This window comes from Saprolegnia diclina (assembly GCF_000281045.1).
Source record: "Saprolegnia diclina VS20 unplaced genomic scaffold supercont1.60, whole genome shotgun sequence".
NCBI classification, from domain to species: Eukaryota; Oomycota; class Saprolegniomycetes; order Saprolegniales; family Saprolegniaceae; genus Saprolegnia; species Saprolegnia diclina.
The window spans coordinates 90,796-110,143 of NW_008246127.1; the positions used below are offsets into that span (position 1 = coordinate 90,796).

At 57.5% G+C, this 19,348-nt stretch overlaps 10 protein-coding genes across 11 annotated transcripts; 5 read left to right on the forward strand and 5 right to left on the reverse strand.

Annotated features, from left to right (window-relative positions):
* The first annotated feature begins 28 nt into the window (after positions 1-28).
* Positions 29-3,776, forward strand: SDRG_13437 (hypothetical protein). The gene is made up of 12 exons (XM_008619526.1): positions 29-350; positions 393-578; positions 624-1,188; positions 1,231-1,541; positions 1,591-1,779; positions 1,826-1,898; positions 1,941-2,208; positions 2,252-2,405; positions 2,448-2,865; positions 2,908-3,359; positions 3,403-3,534; positions 3,581-3,776. Exons 1-12 carry the CDS (start codon positions 54-56, stop codon positions 3,716-3,718), a joined length of 3,183 nt encoding a protein of 1,060 aa, XP_008617748.1. The 5' UTR covers positions 29-53; the 3' UTR covers positions 3,719-3,776.
* Positions 3,774-4,700, reverse strand: SDRG_13438 (hypothetical protein; the record flags this gene model as incomplete). The annotated part of the gene is made up of 1 exon (XM_008619527.1): positions 3,774-4,700. One exon carries the CDS (start codon positions 4,698-4,700, stop codon positions 3,774-3,776), a length of 927 nt encoding a protein of 308 aa, XP_008617749.1.
* A 657-nt stretch (positions 4,701-5,357) lies between these two features.
* On the reverse strand, positions 5,358-6,421 carry SDRG_13439 (hypothetical protein). The gene has a single exon (XM_008619528.1). It carries the CDS (start codon positions 6,364-6,366, stop codon positions 5,434-5,436), a length of 933 nt encoding a protein of 310 aa, XP_008617750.1. The 5' UTR covers positions 6,367-6,421; the 3' UTR covers positions 5,358-5,433.
* An 833-nt stretch (positions 6,422-7,254) lies between these two features.
* SDRG_13440 (hypothetical protein) lies at positions 7,255-7,527 on the reverse strand (the record flags this gene model as incomplete). Its single annotated transcript, XM_008619529.1, has 1 exon — positions 7,255-7,527. The coding sequence occupies one exon, from the start codon at positions 7,525-7,527 to the stop codon at positions 7,255-7,257; it is 273 nt and encodes a 90-aa protein (XP_008617751.1).
* A 617-nt stretch (positions 7,528-8,144) lies between these two features.
* On the forward strand, positions 8,145-9,620 carry SDRG_13441 (hypothetical protein). The gene is made up of 5 exons (XM_008619530.1): positions 8,145-8,207; positions 8,260-8,636; positions 8,684-8,811; positions 8,871-8,961; positions 9,017-9,620. Exons 2-5 carry the CDS (start codon positions 8,371-8,373, stop codon positions 9,510-9,512), a joined length of 981 nt encoding a protein of 326 aa, XP_008617752.1. The 5' UTR covers positions 8,145-8,207; positions 8,260-8,370; the 3' UTR covers positions 9,513-9,620.
* Positions 9,621-9,863: 243 nt separating this feature from the next.
* SDRG_13442 (hypothetical protein) lies at positions 9,864-11,421 on the forward strand. Its single transcript, XM_008619531.1, has 5 exons — positions 9,864-10,269; positions 10,311-10,351; positions 10,396-10,618; positions 10,689-10,942; positions 11,004-11,421. The coding sequence occupies exons 1-5, from the start codon at positions 10,191-10,193 to the stop codon at positions 11,361-11,363; spliced, it is 957 nt and encodes a 318-aa protein (XP_008617753.1). The 5' UTR covers positions 9,864-10,190; the 3' UTR covers positions 11,364-11,421.
* A 536-nt stretch (positions 11,422-11,957) lies between these two features.
* On the forward strand, positions 11,958-12,923 carry SDRG_13443 (hypothetical protein). Its single transcript, XM_008619532.1, has 4 exons — positions 11,958-12,279; positions 12,391-12,449; positions 12,495-12,597; positions 12,644-12,923. Exons 1-4 carry the CDS (start codon positions 11,963-11,965, stop codon positions 12,855-12,857), a joined length of 693 nt encoding a protein of 230 aa, XP_008617754.1. The 5' UTR covers positions 11,958-11,962; the 3' UTR covers positions 12,858-12,923.
* Positions 12,924-13,076: 153 nt separating this feature from the next.
* SDRG_13444 lies at positions 13,077-15,990 on the reverse strand. 2 transcript variants are annotated; one of them, XM_008619533.1, is made up of 11 exons: positions 15,763-15,990; positions 15,600-15,715; positions 15,221-15,558; positions 14,981-15,192; positions 14,846-14,934; positions 14,639-14,804; positions 14,449-14,587; positions 14,152-14,400; positions 13,847-14,107; positions 13,600-13,800; positions 13,077-13,557 (listed from the first exon to the last, which is right to left on the reverse strand). In XM_008619533.1, the coding sequence occupies exons 1-11, from the start codon at positions 15,829-15,831 to the stop codon at positions 13,202-13,204; spliced, it is 2,196 nt and encodes a 731-aa protein (XP_008617755.1). In that variant the 5' UTR covers positions 15,832-15,990; the 3' UTR covers positions 13,077-13,201. The 2 variants fall into 2 exon arrangements, with proteins under 2 accessions (XP_008617755.1, XP_008617756.1); XM_008619534.1 differs by having other exon boundaries at positions 13,077-13,800; positions 15,763-15,831.
* A 111-nt stretch (positions 15,991-16,101) lies between these two features.
* Positions 16,102-16,645, forward strand: SDRG_13445 (hypothetical protein; the record flags this gene model as incomplete). The annotated part of the gene is made up of 4 exons (XM_008619535.1): positions 16,102-16,125; positions 16,172-16,219; positions 16,267-16,490; positions 16,536-16,645. The coding sequence occupies 4 exons, from the start codon at positions 16,102-16,104 to the stop codon at positions 16,573-16,575; spliced, it is 336 nt and encodes a 111-aa protein (XP_008617757.1). The 3' UTR covers positions 16,576-16,645.
* On the reverse strand, positions 16,603-19,293 carry SDRG_13446 (hypothetical protein; the record flags this gene model as incomplete). The annotated part of the gene is made up of 10 exons (XM_008619536.1): positions 16,603-17,192; positions 17,248-17,310; positions 17,350-17,517; positions 17,560-17,763; positions 17,809-17,847; positions 17,890-17,977; positions 18,023-18,237; positions 18,283-18,352; positions 18,396-18,508; positions 18,556-19,293. The coding sequence occupies 10 exons, from the start codon at positions 19,291-19,293 to the stop codon at positions 16,662-16,664; spliced, it is 2,229 nt and encodes a 742-aa protein (XP_008617758.1). The 3' UTR covers positions 16,603-16,661.
* Between the last annotated feature and the right edge of the window lie 55 nt (positions 19,294-19,348).

Below are 19,348 nucleotides of genomic sequence, written 5' to 3' on the forward strand. Positions count from 1 at the left end.
TGGTCCAAGATCGCGTTTGCACCAATCAGCGTCAGTGACGCTTCACCACCGCCATGGCCACCATCGCGCTTGACATTGGTCAGGCGGCGACGTACGGCAGCCACGGCGCCGTCGTCGCGGCCGAGTATTATTACGCGCTCGTGTTTCCCAACACGCCGCACGCTCTGGACGCTGGCGCCACCGACCGCATCTCGTTTGCCGACGCCACCGACGTCATTAGGCGCGTCACATGCGGCTCGGACACGGATAAGGACGCCGCGGTCTCCGAGTTTCGCGACGCGTGGGTCGCCAAGTTTCGCAGCCTCGCGCCCGCCGCCTCGGACCGCATTCCGCGGCACTTTTTTCGAGAAGTAGGCGACCGAGTCGTTCTCTCTTCATCACGTGACGCGTAGCTCGTGCGCAACATCGTGCTCCAGCGGCTCGAAGCTGTGCCCGGCGTTGCGCTCGCGACGCAGATCTCGGCCGACGACCAGAACATCTACTGTTTCGTGCGCTTGACGAGGGACGCACTGGTGCACATGGCCGGCGACGTGCAGCTCAACCTTCCCATTTGGCCCGAAATCGATCCTGGCAGCCAGGTAGCCTCGATGTAACTTCATCGAGCGCATACGATTGCGGGCTAGTATTGGCTAGAACACGGCCACGACACGACCGAGTACACGACCGACGTGGCCGAGAAGGAGCTGCATCGCCTCTTTCTGGAAGGCCACGTGACTGCGGACGAGGCGCAGCTCTTCGCCGGCGAGTCGCCCGCGATGGTCTCTCGGCGCATCTCGGCGCTTAAACGCATCGCCAACTCGAGTCTCCAAACGCGCTTTCCGTCGACGGCGCTCTTGTACTTTCCGTTCCAGGCCGACCCCGCGCTGCACTACCTCTTCCGCCACGTCGAGGGCACGTTGCCGTTCCGGTGGGTCGACAAAGTGCGCCTGACCAAGGCGGCGCTCGACAAGGCGTTCAACTGCGAAATGCTGCGGCACGAAGGCTTCCTGACGCACCATATGTGCCTCCACACACATACATCTACCGAGCACAGCGACGACGTGACCTTGGACCAGCTCTGTGCGCAATGGGGCGCGCTTAGCGCGTACGCCTACCTCTACAGCCACGGTATTTGCCGCTCGTGGCGCGTCCTCTTCTACCAGCCGATTGAGCTCATTCGCGACTACTTTGGCGAAGAACTCGCCCTGTGTACGTACCTTCTCGGTCGTCTCGCGTTGTCACTTTGACTAGACTTCGCCTTTCTATCGTTCTACGCCGAGATGCTCGTTGTGCTCATTGGCATCAGCATCGTCGACGCGCCCTTCTCGCTCGTGTTGCCCGACACCGTGCTGGGCTACTACAACATGGCACTCGCGAGCGTCAACTGCCTCTACTCGTGCCTCATGCTTCGAAAATGGGCCGTCCAACAGCAGGCGCTCGCCGTTGCTTGGGGCATGGACGACGTCAAGGCTGACGCCACCCTACGCGCCGAGTACACGGGTATCGTGTGCATCAGCCCCGTGACGAATGCACCAGAGCTCATCGCTCGGCCGCAGCTGCAAGTACATCCCTCCTGATGGCTCGCGACACAACAGACTGCGCTGCTACTAGGCAATGCGCAAACTCCAGGCGACAATTCTTCTCTGTATCGCAATCGGGCTCAACGGTCTCGCGATCTACGCCGTGTTTGCCCTCCAAGCCCACTACGAGTCGATCTACGAGTCGGACGACTCGGTTACGGTCTACTCCAACATTGTCATTGCGTTGCTGATCAATTTGAGTCAAGTGCCGTTCCAGCCGGTACGAAGCGTCTTGCGACGATGACGTGTCTTGCATCGCGCTGTAGATTGTCGTGTGTCTCAACCAGTTTGAGAACCACCGCACGCACCACGCCTTTCATGTCGCTCTGACCGTCAAGTGTACGAAATAGTTCCCCTCTGACGCAACCTAATTGCTTCTAGTCGCTATCTTTCAGACCATCAACAACTTTGGCCCGATCCTCTTCTCGACATACCTGAAGCCGTACACATTCGGCTGCAACCAGTCGACGATGCCCCACTTGGACGCGACGGCGTGCGCCGACGAGACGGAGCATCTGCTCCTGAGTGTTCTCTTTTTCAACTTGGCGCTGTCGGTGCGCGAGATTGCGACGCCGCTGCTGCTCGCGATGCGCCACGCGTACAACGCCCGCCGGACGCGCGTTTACACACCACTGGACGCGGACATGGGGTGCGTCCATGTACCGCGTCCACCGCCAAACAGAGTCTTGTAGGCCTCGCTGCTTCAGCGACGAATTGAACCTCGACGTGTACGACGGCGTGCTCTTTGACTATGCACAGATCTCCATCACGTTTGGGTACATCACGTGGTTTGGCGCCCTCGCGCCCCAGGCCGCGGTCATCGCACTCGTCATCACTCTCGTTCAAGTACGGCGTTTCATCTCTCTTGTGGAGCGTGACGATGGTTAGATACGCGTGGATGCATACAAGCTGTGCTACTTGATGCAGCGTCCGATGCCGCTCCCCGCGTCTTCGATTGGAGGCTGGATGATCTACTTTCGCATGCTCACGCTCGCCGGCGTCGTCGTCAACGCGGGCAACGTCGTCATCGTGCAAATGCTGGCTTCCCAGGCCGACACGACGTTTGATAGCATCCCCGTCAGTGCGTGGCTCGATCAACTCTTCTCGCTGACGCTGCTCATGACGGCGCTCTACCTCGCGTCCGTGCTCGTCTCGCTCCACGACGCCTCGGATCGCGAGGTGCTCCACACGATCAAGAGCACGCTCAAGCGCCAGGCGTATCTCCAAGAAACGTACCTTTTCCAGCTCACGAGCAAAGACAAGGTCGACCAAATTCAGCGACCGCCAGGGGACATCTTTCTCAACGGTACGTAAACGCCACGAGTCCCCATCTACACTATGTGCGTAGGCGTCTTCCGGTACATTGTGAGCGGCGACATCAATGACGGCGAGCAAGTCGAGGAGCTTCGCGAAGAGCTCGGCGCGCTTGAAGCCAAGATCCGCGCGTTTCCAAGGCTTGAGACAGAGTCGCTAGGCGCGCTATATGTCGTCGTCGTTGGCGCCAACATCCTACCGATCATGGACCGTTCGACCAAGGCGCTCGACGCATTTGTCAAGGTCAAGCTCAAGCAAGGCGACAAACTCTTGCCCTCCAAAGCCAAGACCGTCGTCAAGAAGAAACAGCGCAGCCCTGTCTGGAACGCGCCGTTCGAGTTCAAGATCACGAGCATCGAGACGCGGCTCGTCATGGAAGTCTACGACTGGAACCTCGTCGGGAAGAGCGAGCTCGTCGGCGTCGCGTCCGTCCCCATCACGCGCGCGCTCACAAGCGCCGTCGACTTTAATGAGATGGCTGTCGAGGTACGCGTAGCGACAAACTCTACAGGGGTGACTCAAACGGTAGGGCATCTGTGACATGGTGGCTCTCGACGTGCCCGTGGACATTGACTCGAAGCTGCTGGCCACCATGGCCAGCGATATCCCAAAGTTTGGCAAGCCCGTGCTGCACATTAGCCTCGGCGTGCGCCTTAACCAGGTACGCTTGCCTTCTCCCACGTGTGCACCTCACATAAGAACGGTAGCTGGGCTGCCAAGGGCTGCGACTGCACAACTACGTGGTGCGAACGCGAGAGATTGTCAAGACCATGGACACGTATCTGGTTTGGAAGCCGCGCCGCTTGCGGCAGCTGACCGTCAAAGATGGCTCAGGATCGATGTGAGAAAAGTTCTATCGTTTAACTCTATGTATCTAGTAAATAAGTTGAATTGGCGCGGCTACACGGGGCTAACTTCGGTCGTGTGCATCATGTACGGTTCCGTGGGCGCTTGCGACGCGACGCGAACTTGTTTTCGGCGGTGCGTCATCTCGGTCGGCGTCTTGCGCTGGAGGTAGAGGAGGCAGAGCGCCGGGAAGACGTCCGGCACGAGCGTCGACCAGACGGTGAAGGGCACGATGTCCATGTTCTCGATAAACGCCACGTCGAGCGCCAAGCACGCCGTGAAGAAGACGCGGAGGCAGATGCACAGCATGATGGTCCAGAGAGAGACGAGGAGCTTGGAGAGCGACCGGTAGACTTCGTCTTCGCCGAGGACGGCGCGGGCGCGCAGGAGCCTCGACGCAATGCAGCAGCCTTGGTACACGAGGAAGAAGCCGGTGCCGAGGAGCGTCACGCACCCCGAGACGACGAGCACGTAGTACAGTGGGCTGTTCATAAAGTCGATTTGGCCTGCGAGTGTGTCGGGGTACGTGGCGATCGCGCAGGATGAGCCGAGAACGCAGAGGAAGATGACAACGTTGCACGCGAGAACGACCTTGCGCAGCGTCACAGGGCCATCGTGGTGACCCGCGGCTGCGGCGCGAGCCCATGCAAGCGCAATCATGGCAAGCGCAAAGCACTGCAGCAGCTGGGCGTAGACTTCACACAGAAACATACCAATCCACTGAGTGCTGTTGGGGTTCACGATGAATTGGAGGCTCGTCGGCGTCTCGGCAGCGACAGCAAAGAGCAGGAGGAGGTGGAAACCGATGCGCTTGAGGTCGCTGTGGTGCGTGATGTGCATGTAGAGCTGCGCGGCGATACCGACCGTGACGACAGCGTACAGCGAGAGTGAGATGTAACCCGCGACCTTGTAGCCGACAACTTCGGACGGCGTCAGGCCGCTGTCCGACGCCGTCGGAGCGACCGAGCCCGTCGAGGACATTCAAAATGGCAGCGTTAATGGCCACCGCGCGCGCTAGATATCCAGTCGGCCCGTTCGATTCTGTTGCGCGAGGTTGGCTTGTCACGGTATGTCCTTGAGTTGATTTTGAGAATACTTTGACTTTTGACTTGGATTTGTATTGGTAGAAGTGCAGTTTGAGATTGCTTTTGAGTTTGCACTTGGACAGTGTATCGGCAGAACCATGGAAGGGGATGTGCAGCTGTGCAGGAGCCTCTAGCGTTCGTCGCGCCATACGACCCCGTCGGTAATAGTGTAGGAAGATGAGCGACGTCGGCGCGGTCGATGTGCCAAGCGCACGCCATCGACATCGAACGCGGGGTGGTCAGAAGACGTGTCCGAATGCTTGCATCCGCGGCGCGTCGAACGACGTTGCAGCGGCTTACTTTAGCCAGCAACAAGCACCGGTGCGAACAAGACTTCCACTCTTGTTCACCTGAACCGTTCTCATCGTGTGTACGTTGTTGAGCCGTGTGCCAACTACAGAGCTGAACTACAGTACCGGTGACTAGGCAGACAGTGGTTACAATTGAATTAGCCACCGGGGTGACCTATGGTCCGAGCTAGAAACACTGTTGGTGAGCCCCTGGGTGAGCCCTGTCAGTGGAGCACAGTTTGGTGCCACGAACACACGTAGTTGCTCGGACTCGAACCATAGAAGTCGTGAATAAGTTAAGGTTAACAAAGAAAGATACATACTAGTAGATTCGCACAGCTACGCGTGGCAGCTCGGGCTCGCATGGTCGTTCCACGCCGCGTCCATTGTCGCCGTCACGGTCTGTAGCGCGTCTTCTTCGGTGCCAACGGCGACGCGCTGCACCTTGCACGAGGCGGCCGGCATGCGTCGTTGCAGGTAGAGGAGGCAGATGACGGGGAAGACTTCAGGCACGAGGCTTGCCCAGACTGTGTGAGGTACAACGTCCATCTCGCGTACGAAGCGGAACTCACAGGCGCCGCACACGATGAAGAAAACGCGAAGCACATTGCAGAGCATGATGATCCAGACTGACAGAAACAGTTTGGTCGCGGACCGTGAAAAGGCGGTCGCGCTGAGCATGCTTCGCGACTGGAGCATGCGCCGGTAGATGCGCGTCGCTTGAAAGAGCAGCAAGCTCGACGTGAAGAGGATGACAACCGAGCCGAGCGAGACAATTAAAATGTGCAAAACGCTGTCGTTGTACTCGCTCACACCAGCGACGTCGTCGGAGAAGGTGAATACGGCGCCGTCGGTCGCGAGCATGGCGAGTACCATGGCAGCGGAGATACCAATGATGAAGCGCTTGAAGCGCACGGGGCCGTGCGCGTACTGCCCGACCATGGCGACGCGAGCCCAGGCAATAGAGAGCATCGCGAGTGCACAGCAGAGCAGCGTGTCGGCCAGCAGCTCGGCCACAAAGGCGCCGATCCAGCGCTGGCTGCGAGGGTAAAACACGGCCTGGACGTTGAACGGGATGTTGCCGACGATCACGTGCAGCAAGAGCACGTGGAACGTCACGCGGCGGAGACCGCTGCCGTGGCGTACGTGCAGCACGAGGCGAGAGAGCACGCCGAGGGCCACGATCGCGTAGAGGACGAGGGAGAGCGCGCCAGCGACGCGCTGCGCCCGCTCCTTCTTGAAGCTTTCCCACGCGTCATGGTTGGCTTCCATTGTGGGCAATGAAATGTGGCTGCCGCGCCTCTGCGGTGCTGTTTCATGACGGGGCACTCACGCAGCCATGTGCTATGTTATAACAATGGGTACGCTGCAAGTTTCCTGTGGCTTGAAACACACAACCGTACACCGGTCTGGACGACCACTGCGTCAAGTGCAAGCATTGTACCGGTAGGAGAGGACCGTGGTGTAATAAAGTATACGTCACGTTTACGTACTGTCGTAGCAGTTGACAGAGACACACTACTGGTCTTGCAAGCATGGTTCTGCATGCACAAGTTGTTTGATGTTGCAGTGGAATCGCACCGTGGGCACTGCAGCACTGGTGGTTCATAAAGTTGCGTTCTTCAAGTCTTATTGCAAACTGATATGCGTTGACAGTGCCAACAGTGTTGCAGAACGCGCCGCGCGCCATTTTGGGGCGCGTCAAAAGCACTTGGTCGCAAGCATCCAGCGCCACTTCTCGTCGACGAACACAGTATCCAGAGCTGTATCCAGTGCGTTCATTCTTCCGTCAAGTCCGTTAACACAACGAGGACAACTACTGGTAGATTAGCTTCGGCGATAATGGTACCCGAGCGCTCGCCAGCCTCGAGAAGGACTACATTGACCGCAAGCGCACGCGGCGGCGAGTAATCGTTACCCGGCACTTTAGCAACCATGCCCACGGTGCCAGTCTTCGCTACGTCCGGCATACAACCTGTACCGCATGAACCGTTTTCAAAGCTACGTGCTCGGTGCGATCGAGCCTGGCCGTGGCTACCGGTACTGCTGGCACATGAAGATATGTATTGAAGCCGTGTGTCTTCGCCCATGGATAGGCTGTCGGTGCACAATCGAGTCGATCATACTAGTAGACATACTACATGGGAGCAAATAAAATGCCTAGAAGCCCATGAGCTGTTCGACAAAGATGCGCATTTCCTTCCGGCTCAGAAGGCCGTTGCCATCGACGTCGAAGGCGGTGAAGCATTCTTCAAAGTTGACGGGCGGCACGACGTCGCCGTCCTTCTCGTACTCGGCGATGAGCGTATTGACGAACTTGCGCGTTTCTATCTTGTCGAGGTACCCGCTGTCGTCGCGGTCGTACGCGCTCCAGATCGTATCGACACACTGGTCAATCGTCCCCTTGAAGCTCGCTTGCTGGGCCGCGTTCATGCTCTCCCGTTGTCGACCTTCTGCTGCCACCAAATGATGGGCCTTTTTCCCGCCAGGTCCAAATTGGGATGTCTATCCTAATTCGAGGCAGAATCCGAAATGAGGCCAGCAAAAAAGGACGCTGTATGGGACACGGACGTGGATTAATTTAATCGAGTAAATCTATTTTATTATTGACCTTCAACGTTTCTGTGCGCAAGTTGACGCATTGAGGAGCTCGGCGATGACGGTTTGCTGCCGGCACGAAATCTAGCACAATCATTTTTCACTACTTTCACACACGTGTGTTATTGTCTATACGAAGGTGCAGCAGCACAACTACGAGCCTCTCGTCATACTTCAGGTAGAAGCAGTACCAAGCGAGAAGCTAGGAATTCGGCGGCTTGCGACATGGACGAGGCTACGCCATGTAGCCTCGCCATAAACTTGGTGCCATCGACGGGGTTGCGCTCTCGGTCCTCCACCTTCTTTCTTCGATTGTTCAATTTTATTTTGTTGTCATCGGGCAATCGACTTGGGTTCATGGAATGTGGCAAGAATAGAAGTTTTTTAATTTTTCGCAATTTCATAATCAAATAACGGATCTTGAAGTTGCCATTCGAACATGGCACATCTCCCCGCGTTCTGTCGTCGTCCGTGTTATATATCCAATGTACTCTAGTGGACACTAGCCTACCCCGGTACTGAAGCTGTGCCCGACTTACTCCTCTCACGATTGCATTCGTATCCTAGAGCGTGAGTGAGGAGTTTTCATCGCGAATTTCCCACGGGACACGCGAGAAAGTGTAGGCGACACCACGTGAATATTAGTTTCTCACGCGTGTGTGTTACGGTTTCTGGTTGATGCTGGGCTGTTATCAGCGCCGTGGCACTTTCGATCCGAGTCGCACGGGTGCGGACAGGACTCCAGATTGCGATCGTTGTTGTCAGATGCGCCTCGAGTCCACCGCCGCTGCCACGTCCATCGACGCGGCCACCAACGCGGCCATCGCCGCAGGCTTCTTTGTCTTCTTCGCCGGCATGTTTCGCTTCTCGTGGAAGTACTGCCTCCAGCACAACCCCAAGTTTCCCGACTTTAGCCCTGCCGAGAAGGCCGATTGGTGCTCGCGGTGCGCTGCTTCACGATGTAGAAAGAAGTCGCTCACAATATGAGTAGCATCAACTCGACGATTCACGCCATTGTCATTGTCGCTGGCGTCGTCTACGCCATTTGCGTCATCCACTGGGACAAGGACTACTTGCCAATGAGTTCGATCCAGCCCGCTTGCACCGTCTTCTCCATTGGTACGCGATACCAGCTTCTTGACGCGAGGGCCTCATTCGCGTTTCGTCTGTGTCTTTAGCGATCGGGTATTTCCTCTTCGATTTGATCGTCGTCATTGCGTGGCCCGTGCCAATGCAATCGGTGTTTGTGATCCACCACGTTGTCGCAGTGTACGCTCAACTCGCTTGCATTTCTGAAGGGCATATCTCATGTCCATTCCTGTAGTGTGCCGTACATCATCAACAACTTTGTGTCGGCGTGCACGGGGTGCCAGTTTGGCCTCCTCCTCTTTCTCCTGGTCGAGATTGCGACGCTGCCGCTCAACGCGCGGGGCTTCATGGAGTCCATGGGCCACCACGACTCGCTCTCGCACACGCGTTCCATCTATGCCACGTACGTGACGTGGGCCGTGACGCGCACGCTCTTGCCCGTCTACCTTCTCTACGTCTTCTGGTCCTTCTCGTACCCAGCCGACAAGGACGACAATGTGTGCTTCTACCCCAACCTGATTTGCGCGCACATCATCGCGGCCTTTTGCGTCGGCGTCTTTTGCTTTGTGCACACCCCCGAACTCGTGCACCGATGGAAAGCCGTGGTCGAGAACGTGGCGCCCACGACCGTGCAGGACGCGAGCGACCCCGTTGTCGCGCCCCACCCGACAAAGCAGTACAAAGCCAACCTCGTCAACGACAACTACACAGCCCATTGCGACGAAGCATGATCTTCCAAGACGACTTGTCATGTACACTACCCCTATTCCAACTACACTAGGACTACAAATAAACTAAATACACAACTGGCTTCCTGCTGCTAGCGCAGTGATTCGAGACGAGATGCACAAGGGCCCCAAGGAGCGACATCGATTCAAACGAGGCTCCCGAGGACAGCGGTGCAAGGATGGGACGACGGACACAGCACGATTACGCAAGTTCGCTGGCATGTGCACGGTATACCATTTCGAACTTTCGCGTCGACTCGCAGTCGACACGACACCACTGGGATGACGCTGCATCGTCGCATGCGTCGATGTGTTATGATACTGTTTGCGTTGAAAGTTGCATGGCATCAGACCACCAACTGCGAACAATCACGAACGACGGACGCTGCAGCCTCGTAGATCCACACGCACGCACCACAGGTGCGACAGTGCTGCTGTGCCGAGCGGCGCTCTTTAGGCCAAATAAGCTTACGTGGAGTTGGCTCCGAGCGTCTGTCAACGTATCTTGGGCGTTCGAGCTCGCGTTGTGGCTGCCACTGCAACGTCGTGTGTGATTGGCTAAAATACGGATCAGGAATACGATCTTATTGGCTACAATCCAGCGATTTTGCGATTGGTGAAAACTGTGTACCAAACGTTAGCGATTTTGGACGGGCCGCAAGGACTTGACGACGACGGACGATGCGCTTGACCGCCGAAGTGATCTTAAACGCCCGCGCCCACATCAACCCGCTCCGGGAGCGCGAGCTGGACCTCCGAGGTACATGCCTCCTCATGCTGCAGAGGCCTCAGCGCGCCTAGGCTACAAGATCCCTGTTATCGAGAGCCTCGGTGCGACCAAGGTACGCCGAGGATACATGGTAGCCGCGACGCACGAACGACGTAGGACGGCTTCGACTGCCTCGACTTCTCGGACAATGAAATCAAGAAGCTTGAGAACTTTCCTCGCCTGCGCCGCGTGCGCATGCTCCTCTTCCACAACAACAAGATTGCGCGCATCCAGGAAAACCTGGTCGAGGCGCTCCCGAACCTCTCGGTGCTCCTCATGACCAACAACAGCCTCGCCAACCTCACAGACATTGACGCGCTCCGCTGCTTTGACAAGTTGGATATCCTTTCTACGCTTTGCGACCGCTTCCATCGTTCCACCAACTTTTTGGCTCCTTAACCACGTAGCACATACGTTGTCGTTGATCGGGAACCCCGTCACGCGCAAGTCGTACTACCGCGAGTACGTCATCCATACGCTTCCGCAGGTCCGCGTCCTCGACTTCAAGAAGATCCGGCCTGTCGAACGGACAGAAGCCGCCCGGCTATTCAATTCGCTCGCCGGCAAGAAGATTGCGGATGGCGAGGCGGCGCCAGAGCCGACACCTTCGTCGTCAGAGCCGATGCCTTCGTCGCCGCCGCGCCCCTCCGTCACGGAGCTTCAAGTACGCCGCTTGCATCTTTTGTCTATTGGAGACGCGGTCCCATGCACGCGTTGTCTCTTAGGCGGCCATCGTGAACGCGACCTCGCTCGCCGAAGTCGAGCGCTTGGAGGAACAAGTGAAGGAAGCGCTGTCGCCTCCGCCGGCGTCGCCGCCCCACGAAACGGCCCCGTCGCCCAAGAAGACGCCGTCGCCGAAGCGTGAGGTCGTCGCGTCCCCGAAGCGCGAAGTCGCATCGCCGCCCAAGGTGGCGTCGCCCAAGAAGTCGCCCGCCCCGTCCAAGGCCGTTGGCGGCTCGGTGGCGTCGATGAAGGTCACGGAGCTCAAGGAAGAGCTGAAGAAGCGGGGCCTCTCGTTCAAGGGCCTGAAAGCGGAGCTCGTCGCGCGTCTCGAGGAGAGCATGGCGCACGACATGGAAATGTAAGCGTCGTTTGACTAGTGCTAACGGCGGTATAAGCAAGCTTGTATTGATGCAACGCAGATTGCTACGAGGTATATAGCAGGTGTGCGAGAACATCTCGAACTCGAATCAGGGGTCTGAACCTTGTTCCCAGCACCTGTTTGTGGACGACTGGCCAAAACCATCAAGCCACTCGAGACATTGAACGGTGGTGACACTGCACAGAGTGTGAATTCGGGAAGCCAAGCCAAACACAGTCTTTGTGGATATGGAGGCGGTCGCTCACGCCATGGAGTGTTAAGACCCAGGAGTAGTCTCGCGTTGCCCACCGTTCTGTGCGCCCAAGTCAAAATGGGAGCAGCCCAATTCTTGCTTGGAGCCATTGACCCTGAGATCGACAACGACCACCCCCGTGCTTAAACGGTGGAGCGATCTTTTTGAATAACCGGATCCGAATAAAAAGCATTTGATTGTCTACTATAAAAATGACTGCTATTTTGTACAACTTTGCAGCAATTATATTATTGAAGAAATGTGGGTGGTCTTCACGGCCGGATACAAGTGCCGGATACTCGGTATCCTATTCGTACGGATAATATAGCACTGGGTCCATTTGCAGTTCAATGGTGTGCGACCGTGTCGACGCGCCGCTCTCGCTCGGCGGGCTCTTCGCCAACAGCGACTCGGAGGACGAGGCGTTTGTCAACGAGTACGAGACGCAGAACATTGCGATCGGCGCCGACACGTATGCGATTCGCCAGTTCTCGTTCCACGAGGCCAACGCCAACAAGGTGTGGCCCGGCATGTTCAACCTCGCGAGCTTCATCGACGCCAACAAAGCGCGGTACAGCGACGGCAAGATCCTCGAGCTCGGTGCTGCCACAGGTGCGCTGGCCATCCACCTCCGCGCCGACCCGCGGCTGTATGACGTCATGACGAGGTACCACCTCTTGCTATGGCGGTCGTATCGTTCCAGAAAGCTTCGTGCTGTTTTGCATCATACTGCTGCCCTTTCCCAAAGGGCTTGATGCCATCCGCTTGCGTCTTCTAGTGACATGGCCGACGACGGCACGATCGAGGCCAACATCGAGTTCAACTCGGCGCTCAATGGTAACCCGCTTGTACTTGGTAAACGAGATGCCATTCCTTCCATAGGCCAAGTGATCGGCGAACACTACGCACACACGTGGGGCACGGGCTGGAAGAGCCCCGGGTCGGTTCGATTCGTCATTGCGTCCGACATTTTGCTCTACGTCAGGTGCGTCTGTGGATCTTGACGCGCTGTCGTGACGCCTTCGGTCTAGTGCATACCCGGCGCTGGTGACGACGCTGCTCGAGATCTTTGAGGACGACGCGACGACCGAGTTCCTCATGAGCTGGAAGCGGCGCATCGCCGACTCGGCCGTCTTCTTTCGCCTCATGGACGACGCCGGGTTTCAAATGCACCACCACGGCGCGTGCATCTACTCGTTCTTCAAGCCCACGACGACATGCGCATACCTCCAGTCTCTCATGTAACATATCCCACTGCAACTAGACGCAAGAATACTCTACATATATCACTTTCAAATGCGTTGAAACCCTCTCAAGTGTAAGCATGTGGACGGAACTCGAGGCGCAACAACCATCGACTATCTGACATGCGCCAATGCGTCGGGGATGGACGATGACCAGAAATGTGGCAAAATTTCAACAGGGGTCCACTTTTGTCAACGTTAGCACCATTGTTCACCTTGTCTCCTACTAAGATAACTATCTGCGGGAAGCTGCCAGATAGCATTCAGCTCGGTGCATGACGCAAAACCTTTCCCAGGGCTAGGGCATGAAATACCCTAGCTATAACGGAACATCCCTTTTCACGATTACACGGTATCGAGCTCGTTGCGACCGTTGCCGACGCATTGATTGTCGATTGCAGCGACCGACGCGTCACTAGTCGTCTCGAGACCTTCACGTCGATGGCCGTAGATTTCATTGCCGACGACATGCGCGTGGGCGTGGTCCGAGACGTAGATGCCACTGGCGCGGCCGTTGCAGATGTGGTTGCGTCGGACGACAGCGGTGCTTCCGACACCGCGGACATCGATGCCTGCCATCGCGTTCTTGTGCAACACGTTGTCGTCGATCGTCGCGCGGCCGCCCGAGTGCAGGAGAATGCCGCCTTTGAGTCCGCGCACAATCGTGCATTTCTCGATGGTTGCAAACGCATGGGCGGTCACTACTCGCAGCATAGGTCAATGGCTCAATCCAGTGTCCGAACCTTCGACGCCAGCCATGCAATTCTTCTCCACGCGGCAGTCGCGCATCGTGAGTGTGCCGAACGCGTGTACAAAGACGCCACTTTTCTTGCAGTTGGCGACCGTCGAGTGCGATAGTATGCAAGCAGCGCCCCCAGAGACGTCAACGCCGCAACCGGCAGACCGCTCGACCGTGCAGTGCAAGACGTCGACCGTGGCTTTGCCTGTGTGGAGTATATGAATACATAATGTTGCGACTGCGAGTACTACCGCACACGTAGAGCCCAGCCTGAAGGCCGTCGGTGATACGCGAGTGCCTCATGACCACGTGGGACCGATTGGCGACACAGACGACTGCGATGTTGGGCGCGCTGCGCTGCACCACGCACCGTTCGATCAAGACGCGGCCAGAAGACACGAGGAGTGTGTGGGTCTTGGGTGTCGGTCGCTTCGGCGGCTGCAGCACAAGTCCATCGAGAACGACGCTGGCGTTTCCTTCGACAACGATGTGACCGATCACCACCGACGAGTCTTCGCGGTACTTTAGTCAAACGTTTTCGAGGTGCAGAACGTACCACATGTGCCTTGCAGCGTAATGGCTTTTCCAATGCGCAAGGTCGATACAATATACGAAGCAGGTGCGAGAGACAGCGTGGCGCCAGCATGCGCCGCTTCGATGGCGGACGCGAGATCGTCGGTGGCGCCCACTGAAACGAGCGATGTCGATGGCAGCTGTGTTGCTGCACTACTCGGCGGCAGCAAACTGCAGTCCTCCATGTGCTGGCGCGTGCACTTGGTAGGTGTCGCCCAAACCTCGTCTTTTCCTACGACGCAAGAGATGTGGAGACAATATCCGAGTTCGTTTGACGCACTGTGTCTGGTTGCTGACGAAAAGACAGCTTGGCTCGATGGCAACAGCGATGGCAACTCGGCCGTCGATGGGGCTTGTGCGACGAGCCACGCCTTGACGACACCGTATACGTCGAGCGATGTGGACCGCGTCTTGATAGACTAGACCAAACGTGTGCATACGTAGTGGCCAATCAAAGTGTACGTGTATACCATTGGGTCCAGGTGGGACGTGGTCACGTCATGACCGATGGAACGCAGAGCGTGCTTGAACGCAGCGAGCGACGGGGGCTGAACATGCTTGAACGCGCGAAAGAGACGCGGCACCGAGTAGTAAAATGGTGCACTCGGCTCTTCGAGCAAAATCCCATCCAAGTACCTACAGCACTCATCACGTCACATCTCAATTGGAGGTCCTACCGCCGCGCTGCGTCCAGACCTGGCATCGACGCCGCCGTGCTGAGGACATTGCGCTCTTGCAGCGGCCCCATCCAGAACGGACCACCTCGCTACACGTAGCAAGTATTTTGCGCCTGCACGCCTTTTGCCAACTACCTGCAGCGCGTTGTTGCAGATGGGACATTGCGCTGCGCAGGTCACATCAGCGCCGAGCTCGTGCACGTCAAAGTGTGCACAGCGCGTGCATTGGTCGACGACCGCGAGCGGCACGCGGGGCGCGTCACCGGCCTCTTGTACACGAAAGATGACGCGCGTGAAAAAGTCAAATGCTGTCGACAGCAGCGGCGTCACCGACCGGTTGCAGTCGGCTGCAAGTGACGCGGCACGGCCCAGCACGATGCGGCAGCGCGCCGTAGCGTCGAAAACACTCGGCGTGCGACGGTCCATTCTTTCCGAGAAGCGTGTGCATGTCCGTGTCGGTGGCGCAGACGACGCCACCAACAGCAACCGAGGCAATCGCACTCGGCAGCAGCGCCGCACATGTTCCGAAGGGGTCGAGGTCGACCACGTGGAAGCGTTCTCGGTGCTTCCAGAGGCACTCGACAGCGTCCATTCGGGTCGCCTGCACGCGGTCCGAGACGCCGTTCTCAGCAATGTTGAGTACTATTGCAGCGTGCGCCGCGGCGTCCAGGTCGTTGGCGACAGACAAAGCACCCGGCACCTCGAGCGCATAACTAGTTGCACGTGTAGCTTTGGACAAGAGCGAGGGTCGTACCGGATGGCGCGAATGCCGGTGCCCGCCATGGCGTCGAGCGCGGCAAACGACCGCGGTAGCTGGCGCTGCGCGGCGAGGGCTTGCAGGACCAAGACGGTCAAGTCGCGTTGCAGCTCCTACAAATAATCCATCTGCTGAGCATGCACTACTGAAAGAAGCGCACCTGGTGAGCGCTGAGAAAGACGTTCTCGTCTTGGGCGATCGTCGCTCGCCCTTCCGCATGGGCTGCCATGCCAATCAATCCATCAACCGTAAAGTCTAACAACACGCAACTTGTATCCAGATGGCAAATTTGACCTTATCAGTGATCTTGTTGAGCGTGAGCTTTAGGCGTGGATAGTTCGCTGGTGAACAGCTCGTGGATAGCACATAGATCGCTGCTGCATAGCACACCCTTTTGGTGATGCCAAGCACAACGCTGAACCTTCCTCTAAATACACCCACCCGCCAACCGCAACATGGCGGGTCGATACGTCTCGTGTTGTTAGCCATTGATTAAAGTATGTCAGAGTACCCAGGTCGCAGCGTAGGCACTGCGATGGTCTGTACTGGAAGGCTACTGTTTTCTCTAGGTCTCCAGTCCCTCCGAGACCCTGCTTTCTACCCAAAGCTCTGAGCAGGTACGTCACGAACACTTGATGTCCATGGGTCATGGGTGGGTGTGTAGCCCACGTTGCCAGCAACAGGCTCGGACGAGGCCATCGCGCGGCAGCTGCACGATGAGCTCAACGGACGCCGCTACGTCATCGCCCAGCCCGTGATCCAGGCCCCGTTCAATTGCGGGTCGTGCCAGACCCTCCATTCAGTGCAGAACCCGCGGGTCGGGTGTCAATTCACCTGCACCGAGTGTGGCGCCATCAACCTCATCCACCCGCCCCGCCAAGTCATCTTGTACGGCTCCTGTCAGCACGACTCCATGGAACTCAGACCAACTAGGGCGCGCGACACCTCGCCCGTCTTTTGCGCAATCAGTTGAGCGGTAAGTTCAAAGAAGGCGTAACCTCGACACAACAAACTAAAATATAATGGTACTTGTACCCCATCAAGAGCTACACCGCTCGGCTATCCTAGCGCCGAAGAGCTCTTTGGAGCTGGTTGCAATATTTCGAGCTGGCGTTGCATAGCAGACAGTGTCGCAGCAACGCTTTCCATGCTGCGCTGGAGGGCCTCGTTTTGCAGCTTCGTTTCGGCCTTGAGTGTCTGGAGCTGCTTGGCGATCGTCCAGACCTTGTTGGCGACGAGCTTCTCATCCGCGTCACTCGACACGTCGTCGTCGTCGACCTGCTTGTTCTTGTCGGACGTCTTGGTCTCACCTTCGCCGCTGGTTGGCACCACGAAGCCTCGGAGCTGGTGCTGCAAGTTGTGTTTATCGCGGCCACCCAGTGCGCGCTCTGCTTGGCGCTCAATCTTGCGCCGCGACGACCCGTAGGCATTGATGCGCTTCTGGAGGTTGCGCTCTGCGACGGCGGTCACGCGTGCAAGCGTCTCGGCCGACAAGTTGTGCTGGCCGTACAGTAGCGCAATGCGCTTGACCACGAGGTTTTTCATCTCAATGGCAAACTCGGGAAAGTCGCCCAGAACACTGTTGAATCCCTACAAAGTTGGATTTGCAGTTGGATCGACGCTGGTGCTGCAATGCATTATTGACCTCTTTCGTTAGAATGCAGAGTTCGGCCATGGACGCAGCCCGCACGGTGCGCGTTCGATATACCTATCTCTCGAGTTAGGCCATATAAACTGGGAGACCTACCTCCATGACGAGACCGATTTCGCCAAAGAAATCGCCGTCGCCCAGGAGCACCGTCTCCTGGTGCGGCAGGCGGGTGTGGGCGTCGGCGGTCAACGGATCCGGGTACGCGGACGGCAGCACCTCAACACAGCCTTTCACGACCATGTAGAGCTCCTTCCCAATGTCACCCTGAAGGAGCAAATGAGACAGACGCAGAGACGCTCGAATGACCTCTTGGAAGATGTAGTCGCCCGACATGTAGACCACTTGACGCAGAAGCATACAGATCATGCCAAGCACGTCGTCTGTCGCGTGCTGGAAGAACGGGATCTTCAAGAGCTGTTCCTTGTAGAGGTAGATGGCGATCTGGCGGCGCAGGACCAGCGACATGCCTTCGTCAGACAGCAGAGTCATGTTCTCCGAGAGGTTTCGATTCTACGCGTGTGAGAGCCGAGACTCCTCGTGTGCATGCACATGTACGTTGAGCCAGAGGTAGTCGTAGTACGACGACACGCGTTGCTACCACGCGTTGGGACAGAGCATGCCACAACAACCACGTACGCGAAGGTGCTTGGGCAAGTTCAGCGAGTCCATCTCGTGGTGCACTTGGTCCATCTTTTTGCGAAACGCATTGCCAGTGCGGTTGACACTAGTACACGTTCTTTGCGAGGACAACTTGTCCACATTCGAATACCTCTGCACGAGGTGGATGATGTTGCCGAAAATGAGCGCCATAAAGACCGCACTGAGCGGCTGCATGACGACCGCCCACACGTACAAGGAGAGAGGCGTTGTGCCCGTGCGGTAGGCGCCGTCGACGACCGTGTCGTTGTTGACGAGCGCCTGAAGGTTGCCGCCGAGAAGGGCCGACTGCGCGACGTGGAACGCGAGCAAGTACACACTCATGACCTACGTTGTCGTCACCTAAGCCAGCCGCCGAGAGAGATGACGCACTTGGTCGTTTGCACACAGTTTGTCCGTCGATCCGTCCGGGCACGGACCGACGAGCAGCACCCAAATGCAGCTAGAGAGCAATCTCAAACACCGAGACGCTGAGTTAATCGTACGCAGCGCAGTGTGCAACGAAAAAGAGCGCACCAAACACAGTGACGATGCCGCCGTAGCCGCGGTACCGATGGACGTTCTTGAGGAGCCGCCCGAGGCGCAAAAGCTTTGGAATCTACCGCATCTCGTAAGAAATGCCACCAAGTAAGGGAGCGCCTGTACTTTGAAGTACTTCATGAGTTTGACCGAGTGGCGCGTCGATGCACTTGTGGCGGTGTCGCTTGGCATGAAGAACTCGAGCGGGAAGGACGAGAACGCGTCGACGTAAAACCAATACGACCGAATATAGTGAGTCGTGATGATGCGCGGGTTCATGATGATGACGCCGCAGTCGACGAGGCCGGTCCGGAACCGCAGCAGCATGTCCAAGATGAACCACGCGTCCAGGAAGAGCATAAAGTAAGTCACTCCGTCGGGCGGATGCCACCAATCAAAACTCATCTCGAGCGGCGCGAGCCAGCAGTAGACGACGACAAGGGCCACCGAGATGAGGTCCAACGTCGTTTTCGCATTCGATAGCGGATGCAAAACGTATTTGTACTGCAGCCCTCGCTCGAGCTCCTCGATTGTCTGGCGGAGCACATTGGGGTTGCAGCGCCGGGTGCTGAACGCCGCCGTCAACGTGCGCTGAACCGTCGCCTTGTGCACGGACGCAAGAAGCCGCTGACCGACGCTGGGTCGCGTCACGGGCTGTCGTCGCCTCGGCGGCGCAATGCCCGGTGCCGTGGGTGCCGCGAGTTTGCCGGACGCGGTGCGGTCGACGAGGGCGTCGGTGCAAATGGTCGACGACCGCCGCGGCTCGGACGATGACGCTCTGCCGTCAGCTGTCGTAGTGGACGCGTAGACGCGTCGCGACGGTGCTGGCACCGACGGCGCGACCGTGTACTCGTCACGTCGCATGAAAATAAAGTGCAATTGAAACGGTCCGCGCGTTTTGGGTTTCGCGCTTCAAAAG

What these genes read in the sequence shown, in the direction of transcription:
- SDRG_13442 (XM_008619531.1), top strand. Translation starts at nt 10,191, where the DNA reads ATGCGCTTGACCGCCGAAGTGATCTTAAACGCCCGCGCCCACATCAAC. An exon ending in CCGCTGCTTTGACAAGTTGG is followed by an intron (nt 10,619 to 10,688) that starts ATATCCTTTCTA and finishes ACCACGTAGCAC; the next exon opens with ATACGTTGTCGTTGATCGGG. An exon ending in CCTCCGTCACGGAGCTTCAA is followed by an intron (nt 10,943 to 11,003) that starts GTACGCCGCTTG and finishes GTTGTCTCTTAG; the next exon opens with GCGGCCATCGTGAACGCGAC.
- SDRG_13439 (XM_008619528.1), bottom strand. Translation starts at nt 6,366, where the DNA reads ATGGAAGCCAACCATGACGCGTGGGAAAGCTTCAAGAAGGAGCGGGCG.
- SDRG_13443 (XM_008619532.1), top strand. Translation starts at nt 11,963, where the DNA reads ATGGTGTGCGACCGTGTCGACGCGCCGCTCTCGCTCGGCGGGCTCTTC. An exon ending in CTGTATGACGTCATGACGAG is followed by an intron (nt 12,280 to 12,390) that starts GTACCACCTCTT and finishes TGCGTCTTCTAG; the next exon opens with TGACATGGCCGACGACGGCA. An exon ending in GTTCAACTCGGCGCTCAATG is followed by an intron (nt 12,450 to 12,494) that starts GTAACCCGCTTG and finishes TTCCTTCCATAG; the next exon opens with GCCAAGTGATCGGCGAACAC.
- SDRG_13444 (XM_008619533.1), bottom strand. Translation starts at nt 15,831, where the DNA reads ATGGCAGCCCATGCGGAAGGGCGAGCGACGATCGCCCAAGACGAGAAC. An exon ending in TCTTTCTCAGCGCTCACCAG is followed by an intron (nt 15,716 to 15,762) that starts GTGCGCTTCTTT and finishes GATTATTTGTAG; the next exon opens with GAGCTGCAACGCGACTTGAC. An exon ending in TTGCATGGCTGGCGTCGAAG is followed by an intron (nt 13,558 to 13,599) that starts GTTCGGACACTG and finishes TGCTGCGAGTAG; the next exon opens with TGACCGCCCATGCGTTTGCA.
- SDRG_13441 (XM_008619530.1), top strand. Translation starts at nt 8,371, where the DNA reads ATGCTGGGCTGTTATCAGCGCCGTGGCACTTTCGATCCGAGTCGCACG. An exon ending in TTGCACCGTCTTCTCCATTG is followed by an intron (nt 8,812 to 8,870) that starts GTACGCGATACC and finishes CTGTGTCTTTAG; the next exon opens with CGATCGGGTATTTCCTCTTC. An exon ending in ATCCACCACGTTGTCGCAGT is followed by an intron (nt 8,962 to 9,016) that starts GTACGCTCAACT and finishes CCATTCCTGTAG; the next exon opens with TGTGCCGTACATCATCAACA.
- SDRG_13437 (XM_008619526.1), top strand. Translation starts at nt 54, where the DNA reads ATGGCCACCATCGCGCTTGACATTGGTCAGGCGGCGACGTACGGCAGC. An exon ending in TCGCTCGGCCGCAGCTGCAA is followed by an intron (nt 1,542 to 1,590) that starts GTACATCCCTCC and finishes CGCTGCTACTAG; the next exon opens with GCAATGCGCAAACTCCAGGC. An exon ending in TGTCGCTCTGACCGTCAAGT is followed by an intron (nt 1,899 to 1,940) that starts GTACGAAATAGT and finishes AATTGCTTCTAG; the next exon opens with TCGCTATCTTTCAGACCATC.